Genomic DNA, 8,902 nt, shown 5'->3' with positions numbered 1-8,902 from the left:
GTTTGATCACCTCCTAGAAAGTCTGGAAGAACTTCACTGGGAGCCCATCTGGGCCGGGAGCCGAGGATGGATTCATGCCCTTAATTGCCGCCCAAACTTCCGCCTCAGAGAACGGTGTCGTGAGGGCCGCGTTGTCCGCAGGCGAAACGCAACTGTGGGCAGGCCAAATGTCTTGCACAAGGGCAAGACCTCCCCGAGGGGAGGCAGAGAATAGGTCTCTGTAGAAGCCGTCAACATGAGCCCGGATGTCCTCGGGCCGCTGCAGGAGGGTCGCTCCGTCCCAAAGGAGAGGGATGGAGTTCCGGCGTCGGCGACCGTTAGCGATGGCCTGAAAGTAGGCGGTATTGGCGTCCCCTTTGAGGATCCAATTCTGAGTACCCCGCAAACGCCAGTAGGCTTCCTCGTCTGTGTAGATGACCGTGAGCTGGTCTTCCAAGTCGTATCTAAGCATCCATTCTCGGCAGAGAGACCAGCGGCGTCAACCCGCAGGTCAAGAGCCTAGATGTCTGCAAGGAGGAATTTTTTCCGCTCCCGGATGTCCCGGCCAACGTTTGCACCCTAACCCTTCATGAATTGCCGTGACCGCTTGGCACAGAAGTGCCAGTTGTCAACGGCCGACAGGGATCGATGGGGGGCCTCACGCGCCTCACGCCACCGTGCACCCACCGCGGCGGAAAACCCAGGCTGGCGCAGCCAAAAGGTTTCGAAGCGGAATCGGGGCGGTAGGGGAGGACGCTCATTCTCCGAAGAGAAGAGTAGGGGGACGTGATCTGAGCCAATCCGCGTAATCGCCCGGAGCGAAGCTAGGGGGCAACGAATGTCCCACTCAGGGGAGGCGAAGACCCTATCGAGAACGGAGCGAGTCGGCTCCACTTATCGATTTGTCCAAGTAAACCTGGCCCCGACTCGATTGAGCTCGTGAAGCCCCATGTCAGCAATGCAGTCATTGAACATCTGCATCCAAGGGAAGTTCACCAAATTATTGCTCTTGTCTTCCTCCGACTGGATGAGGTTGAAATCACCTCCTACCACAACCGGTAGCTGGGCGACCGCCACCTTTGTGCAGAGCTCACCGAGGAAGGACTCTGAGCGGCGATGGTCAGCCAGGCCATAAACCGCAATGGTCAACTTATATACTCGTGTATGAAGTTTCACGAAGAAATGACGTCATGGTATTCCTAGCAAAAAAATGACAAAATAAAAGCTATACTCGAATGTTTGACTGAATAGTAAGGTCAAATTTCTTCATTGTATGAAACTTCACACATGAGTAGAATGGTCAATCAAATTTGATACCCCAAAAATTCAGAAATTTTGGATAATCATGTTCACCTTTGTATTTTTGCTTGGGACCTTTCATCTTTTACAAAAAAAACAGACCCAATTATTGGTTTGTTAATATATCCTCTGCTGTAATTACAATGTTGTGTACATTTTCTCATCTGGCACACAAGGACCTCACTTCTTAGAGAAATAAGGCCTCCACATCAATTTTTTTGCGTAGCAAAGAGAACTGAAAAGAAGCTACACCGAAATCTTACTAAACAAGATGTTCAATCCCTGTGCAACGAAATAGTGTCCCGGTCTTCACAAAGATGAAGGGCATGAAGAAGAAAACTAAACCCGTATACACATCTTTTTCATCGTTCAAGTTTGCTGAGCAAATCTTCAAGACGTGGCAATTCCTTCAAAATGTCGTTCCAGTTTGGCATGCCCTGCAAAAAAAGAAAACAATCAATCGTAACTTTTACCGTTAATCTTAACTTTAGTTAGATTTTAGTTCATTCATTCTAGTATCAATAGGATTAACTCCAACCAAATAAACCCAAAGAAAAGAATTACTCTTCCAGATCTTCTCACACGACCATCAAGACGGAGAATTATGTAGACATCTTCACCAGGAGTGACACCTTCCGATTCTTGCTGGTCACGTATCAAACTGGTCCACAAGCAAGTAGATGTCATGTAAACCTCAAAGGTAACAAACTGATGCCACCAAAATTTTAGGAAGTGAGTTTTTGTGTTGCTACAAGCCTACAACTACAACCATGCTAACACCATTAGAAAAGGTGTAGTATAGGACACAAAAAAGGCGTTAAGCTGGTAAATCTGCAAATCTGGAGAGCGAATGTATATTACAACAAAGACAAGCTCTAACTTGACAGATGTTCATACACAACTACAAATGTTACAGTAACTAGATAATGGCCCATGCATTGCAGCGGAGGCACAAATATTTTACCAGGGATCTCATGATTTTTTAACTTTGTTTTATTATACCATAGTATGTGATCGGATTTATTAATTAAGTATTTCCTTTTAAACAATCTTTGTTTTTATATACCAAAAATTGAAGGTGCATTTATAATGCTAAGATTGAACAGGAACTCATGCATTTTCTCGCTCCCCTTCAAAGTAGAATCCTGACTCCACCACTATTTTTAATCATGTTTTTTATTATATTTAACTTGAAGTATGCAAATATAATTAATATTTATATAAATATAGGAAAATGGTTATGTACTCCTGGGAGTATGTACTCTTGCTCCTCATATACCACACACACACATATATACATAAAATGTCTCATAATACAGGCCCAACCTTGTGAATGCATGGGTTCACGACTAGTGCATGTAATTTATGTTGATCTCTTATGTTGAAATGGTAAGAACATGCAAAATTATTCTACAGTTGCTTAAACAACAACAACAAAGCCTTTAGTCCCAAACAAGTTGGGGTAGGCTAGAGGTGAAACCCATAAGATCTCGCAACCAACTCATGGCTCTGGCACATGGATAGCAAGCTTCAACAAACCCTTGTCCATAGCTAGTTCTTTGGTGATACTCCAATCCTTCAGGTCTTTCTTAACGGACTCCTCCCATGTCAAATTCGGTCTACCCCGCCCTCTCTTGACATTCTCCGCACACTTTAGCCGTCCGCTATGCACTGGAGCTTCTGGAGGCCTGCGCTGAATATGCCCAAACCATCTCAGACGATGTTGGACAAGCTTCTCTTCAATTGGTGCTACCCCAACTATATCGCGTATATCAACATAATACAGATTATGCAGTACAGGACGAAGGAAAGAAAATTCACCTTTCCCATTGTTCTGGAGAGACAATATCAGCTTTAAATCGAACCTCAGCTCTGAGTCGTGATTTTGCCGCAATAGATTCAGTACGTTTTTCAAAGTCACCCTGCCCAAAAAAAAAGTTGCATTGTACTATCAAAAAGATAAAGGTGCTCGAGTATATGTGGATCGCCCAACCTTCTCAACAGTTCAGACTTTTTGTTCTACCGTTTGGTGCATGAAACTTAATATGGTTTTAGAAGCCAAGAGGTTTTGGGTTCAAGTCTCGGCTTTCGCAGTTAAAATAAAAAAAATGCTTGCCCTCTTTTTGTCCACTTTTAGGCCTTTTTGAGCCACACGTGAGAGGGGTTGAAGTATGTGGATAGCCCGACCTTCACCACCTGTTTGTATTCTTGATTCTACTGGTTGGTGCATGAAACTGAATAAAAGGTACCAAGTTTTCCGTATGAAAATACAAACTAAGAAGCATGTGAGAGTTTTTGGATTAGTAGATATGTAAGAATGGTCTAACCCCAATTGAAGGAGCTGATGCAGCAGATCTTGTAGTACCAAAGCCTTTTGGTTTGCCTTGGACTTTTAGTGAAGCACCAAAGATCACAGGAATTAGAAGAACGCCTCGTTTGAGCAGTTCAGTTCGGTACCTCTCAGCTCTTTGCATTGCTTGAGTAACAGATGCCTTTGAACCTGCCAATATAACCTACAATACTACTTAATCCACTGGTCACTTAATGAAAATTTAAAAGAAATGTAGCAAGTTTGAAAGATGCTAAAAGAATTATACTAACTGGCCTAGAAATGTCCCGGAGTTGCACAAGTTCAGTTATGCGATTGGTTGACAGACGCACAGGTAACCTTGAAAGGGTTTCATTACGAGAGATATTTGTAATCTGCTCTTCTTCTTTCTTGTTTTCCCAGAAAAATAAAGCCACGAGCACGACAATACCTGCAGAGTGCTGTTCCAGAGATTGATTATTTTTGAAGTTTAACAAACAACATAAATAAGAATTATTTAACAAATGACTGACTTGTAATATAGGAAACAGAAAAACAATAATTGAGCCAAGGAATCTCATTAGTATGAACTTCTACAAGATGCACAACTCAGGGAACGAGGACTGAAATGAAATAGCAGTTGTTCTTTGCATTTTCATATTCCAGTGGTAGCTAGTAAGCATTGATGAATGCTAATACATTTACCAGTAAACAAATACAGAGTTATATAGTGCATTTTTATGTTGAAGCATCTAAGAGTAAATATATAAGATGGTCCCCAAGATATCCTAAAAGGACGCATTGGTGTAGGCGTGTGCCAAGTACCAACCATCAGGAATGAACATAACACTTGGCAAATGCTTTAATATACTGGCGAATCAAATGAAAAGTCAATTACTATATTTGTTTGGAGGTGGAGCATGCAACCTGGCTTCAGTTGGGACACCACACCAACATATAAACTGTCATTCTTATTTCCCCCTTTTGTTTTTGTGATGTAGTCTATTAACTTTTCTTTGCAAGAAGTAAAAAGGTGTTGTGGCACATATTTAAATTTCAACAACTTGAAGTGAATTAGAAGAAAGGAAATAAGTAAGCCTGCCATGAATAGTAACGCTTGCCATGGTTTTTATTCGTTACTTGTCGATATATTTTCGTTACTCATAATGAGTCTGGACTTTAGATTGAAAAAAAAAGTTACTGTAATTTGAAGTATTTCCATACTTTTTGTTTTGGAAATTTTCATGTAGGTTTGATGCCTCGACTGACTAGGTTGACAACACCCTAAATCCAACTAGAACAACAAACAAAGTCATTGCTGATGGTTTTTCTTCTAATGCTACTAGTATGCAACAAGATGAACTGTTGCCATGTAATGAGGGGACAAATTTGTCAGGTGAACACTGCCTAACTCTTTGCAACACCATTCTTTGAAGATGTGTCAGTTTACCTCCAATATTAATGGCAGCATTGCCAGCCGTTTCCAGAAAATCTGGAGCACCATCACCACCTTGAAGTGCAAATATAAGTCTGGGAATGGTAAAGAATGTTGAAATTCCAGCTGCTGCAATGAACGCCACATAAAAGAACTTCCGGACACCACGAAATGGTGCCTGTACTTCACTAATGAGCTTTAGATCTCTTCGGAACCCAGAACCAATATCTTCTCCACCACGTAATGCCTGAAATGAAATTAGAAAATGCAAGGGATCAAATCTCTGACATCGAACTGGTGGGATTAATATGTCAACTATGATTAGAAGATAAATTTCGTATCCAACATATAGCAGAGCAGTGAATTAAGCAAAAAGCCTTACCTCTTCTTGAAGTTCCTTAAATTCTGGTGATGCCCTGAATGGCGCCATGTCTGGATCATTAAGTACTGTACCAAATTTGAGATTGTAATCTCGCAAAGCTATTCTCAAGCAATCTGCAGCTTTTTTGCTTTCTTCCCTGGTCCAAACAGATGCATCACAAAAGGAACATAAAATAAATAAGGAAATAAAAAATGTATAAATTCACCAAAGAACTTAACAATGCCATCAGAGAATCTAAACAGTGGAACATTCATACTATCCAAAATATGCTAACGTCTTGTCTTCTACATATTGTCTAATAGTGAGTTCCAGCAATTTGCTGCCTTGATACATTCAAGTGAAGTGGAGCTGAAAAAGTAGTACTGACAGACACAAAAGTGCTGGTAACAAGCCTAAATGAGTACAACATGTGCATAATGGAAACTCCAGCCATAGTATCATAGGTGCCCTCACCTGTATGCATGGCAGCATGCCTTGTTATAGAACGCTGCTTGGGCTTCGGTAGGATTTGGATTCAGCTCTAGGGCATTGTCAAATTGTTCAAGTGCATCCCTCACCTGTGACATGTACAAAAAAATGAAAAGAGAATACAGAGAATGCTTGAAGATACTCCTGCATTACAACGATTCAAAATGATTCTCTCCAATTAAATCCATGTAAGAGTTTGCTTATACAATCAACCCTAGAAGGAACTCAACTTCAGAAATGTATTTATGGGATCATAAAGTGACCTAGGCATTAATTCAATCACGGTATGAACCTCCATTATTAGCAGAGGATGAATTTTCGATCTTATGCCTGCTCAACACCAAGCTACCAGGCACCACTGGTAGCCGTTTAAGGTGACAGCTCAATACTATGATGATCAGTAGCTTTATAATTATTCTCCTGATGAAGGTAGTTTCCAAACATTTTTTCGTTGAGATAACCAAGAGAAACCCAATTTATACACCCAAACCTGGCATTAACTCACTTAAGATCACCCCAATCATAATGCAATGGATAACATAGAGTGAAACACAATCCTAAGATGGCCTGATTAAGCTCTAGCTAAAAGCTACTAAATCTCTTTCAACAAAAAAAAAAATACTAGCTGCTAAATACTTGCACATCTTCACTGTCACTGGAGTAGCTCCTGCATCCAGATTCCAAACTGACACGTACCTATCATCTTGAAGAGCTAATGAATTGCCGTACAGTTACTAGCTGATACTGATACACTTCCTTCGTTTACACAATAAGGATCCCGTGTGACATGAACGTTGGAAAAAATGCGCCTTGGAATCAGCTTCGCTTACCCTGCCCTTGGAGAAGAACTCGAGGCCGAGGTTGACGCACGACTCCGCCGTCGGAGCCGCCTCGGCCTCCTTCTCCGGCGAAGGAGGCGGGGATGGGGGCGACGAGGAGGCGTTGGAGAGAACGACGCTGCTGCGGCGGCGGCAGCGGCGGCGGAGGAGGAGGGGGGCGACGAAGGATAGAGTTTGGAGCGTGGGGTTGGGGATTCCGCCGCCAGCCGAGAGAAGGGAAAGGTGGGGCCGGAGTGCCGCGGCCGCCATTGCGACTACGGAGGGATGGTGAGGTGGTCGTCTTCCACGTTATCCTGCCGACGGTAGTTCTCACTTTTTGTTCTCCGGCAGTAGGGTGTGCACGTGGAGGAGGATTTGTTTTTTTTTAATATCGGAATTTGTTCCTCTTTTTTCTGCGGGAAGGAAGAGTTTATTCATCAACCACGCCACTCCTATCTTTCTTACTTAAATTATAAAAATCCCTTTCATGCTCTTACACTTGACTTTATTTTCTTATAAAACTTCCTATCTACTCCCTCCATATCAAAATATAAGACATTTTTTATTTAGTTTAGCCTTAAAAACATCTAATATTTTGATACAGAGATAGTATTTAACAACCACTAGAAATAAAATTATATCCAGATTCACAGACCACCTAGCGAACACTACAACCTGGACCGCCTTTGCGCACCGTCGTCATCACCCCTCCCTTATCGGAGTCGGGCAAACTTTATTGCAGTTGATAGTCGGAAAAATCATCGTGTTAGGATGTATTTGGTTCGGGAACGAAGTGTAATGGGATGAAATGGTCCCATGGAACGGTTCCGTCTCTATGTTTGGTATAATAATGTAGTGGAATGGAACGGTTACATCTCGTTGTTTGGTTGGTGGAATGGAATGGAATGAAAATTGTTCAAATTGGTGTTTGCTTTTCTCGCAATATATGCAACATTGATAGTATGTTCATAAGCATTTTTTAATTCCAAAATGACATTTTTATTTGTCTTTTCATCATCGAGGAAAACAAGTCAGGTGCCTCCACCAAAGTGAAATATTCCCGGATTCTCCTATCTCGCCTCGCCGGCATCGATGGACATCACACCGATCTGGACATTCACATCTGAACCATATCCAGTTTTGAGGATCAGTGCTTACATTTTTTTTCGAAAAGGGGGGCTCCCCGGCCTCTGCATCAAAACGATGCATACGGCCATCTTATTAAAAAAAGGCAAAAGTGCCAACAAGGTTCCACAGTCTCCAGCTAAACCAAAAGGAAAAAAGAGAAATGCAACTCACACAGAGCTCCAAGCGGCTAGATATACAGACTAGCCCAAAACAGATGCCACAACCGGCTGGCTAACAATAGATAGGGAAACTAATTGCCTATCCTATTACATGACCGCCATCCAAACCGGTTGAAGATATCCCGAGCGACCATCTCCCAATGGATAGATCCAGTAACCAAATGCTCCCTGGCCTCCATCGGAGTGAGTAGCGACCATGAACGGATTAGTGCCGTAGCTCGGAAAATAACCTGCAAAAAATGAATCCGTGATGTTCTGTTAAAAACCAAATCATTTCTGCAATTCCAGATAGTCCATAACAAAGCGCAAACTCCAACCCGAATATGTCTTGTGAGAACAGGCCCAACCCCATGAAGCCATGTCCCAAATAAAGCAAAGACAGAAGTCGGTGGAGGAAGATTAAAAGCAATATGAATCGTCCGCCAAAGAACTCTAGCCAACGGGCAATCAAAGAATAAATGCTTAATCGTCTCATCCCGATCACAGAAACTACACCTAGTAGGACCTGTCCAATTGCGTTTAATCAAGTTGTCCTTTGTTAAAATAACTTGTTTATGGACAAACCACATAAACACTTTTATTTTTAAAGGCACCTTGACAGCCCAAACAAACTTAGAAGTTGGAATATCAGTCGAATTAATAACATCAATATACATTGATTTAACTGTAAATACTCCAGATCTAGTCAACTTCCAACGCAATACATCGGGTCGGTGAGAAAGTTGAACCTCCATTAGTCTCCTTACTAGATGAAGCCATTCTTCCCAACGATTGCCCGCTAGCGACCGCCGAAACTGAATATTAAGGGGGATAGATTGGAATATCGTTGCCACGAACACCTCACGTCGTTGAGCAATCCGATATAAAGACGGATATTGAATGGCTAAAGGTGATTCACCAAGCCAA

At 42.1% G+C, this 8,902-nt stretch overlaps 1 protein-coding gene across 3 annotated transcripts; it reads right to left on the bottom strand.

Moving 5' to 3' along the window:
* Positions 1 to 1,377: 1,377 nt before the first annotated feature.
* LOC123068999 (protein LOW PSII ACCUMULATION 1, chloroplastic) lies at positions 1,378 to 7,046 on the bottom strand. Of its 3 annotated transcripts, XM_044491714.1 has the most exons (9): positions 6,702 to 7,041; positions 5,857 to 5,960; positions 5,404 to 5,539; positions 5,037 to 5,268; positions 3,880 to 4,037; positions 3,606 to 3,791; positions 3,100 to 3,200; positions 1,843 to 1,939; positions 1,378 to 1,715 (listed from the first exon to the last, which is right to left on the bottom strand). In XM_044491714.1, exons 1-9 carry the CDS (start codon positions 6,957 to 6,959, stop codon positions 1,641 to 1,643), a joined length of 1,347 nt encoding a protein of 448 aa, XP_044347649.1. In that variant the 5' UTR covers positions 6,960 to 7,041; the 3' UTR covers positions 1,378 to 1,640. The 3 variants fall into 3 exon arrangements, with proteins under 3 accessions (XP_044347649.1, XP_044347648.1, XP_044347650.1); XM_044491713.1 differs by lacking the exons at positions 1,378 to 1,715; positions 1,843 to 1,939 and adding an exon at positions 2,272 to 2,966 and having other exon boundaries at positions 6,702 to 7,046; XM_044491715.1 differs by lacking the exons at positions 1,378 to 1,715; positions 1,843 to 1,939 and adding an exon at positions 2,272 to 2,971 and having other exon boundaries at positions 6,702 to 7,044.
* Positions 7,047 to 8,902: the final 1,856 nt, after the last annotated feature.

The sequence above is a fragment of the Triticum aestivum genome, chromosome 3B (genome assembly GCF_018294505.1).
Source record: "Triticum aestivum cultivar Chinese Spring chromosome 3B, IWGSC CS RefSeq v2.1, whole genome shotgun sequence".
Lineage (NCBI taxonomy): Eukaryota > Viridiplantae > Streptophyta > Magnoliopsida > Poales > Poaceae > Triticum > Triticum aestivum.
Note: the sequence above shows the minus strand (reverse complement) of the source record. Positions and strands in the feature narration are given on the sequence as shown.

What these genes read in the sequence shown, in the direction of transcription:
- LOC123068999 (XM_044491713.1), bottom strand. Translation starts at nt 6,959, where the DNA reads ATGGCGGCCGCGGCACTCCGGCCCCACCTTTCCCTTCTCTCGGCTGGC. An exon ending in AGTTCTTCTCCAAGGGCAGG is followed by an intron (nt 5,961 to 6,701) that starts GTAAGCGAAGCT and finishes TACATGTCACAG; the next exon opens with GTGAGGGATGCACTTGAACA. An exon ending in GCATGCTGCCATGCATACAG is followed by an intron (nt 5,540 to 5,856) that starts GTGAGGGCACCT and finishes TGTTTGGACCAG; the next exon opens with GGAAGAAAGCAAAAAAGCTG.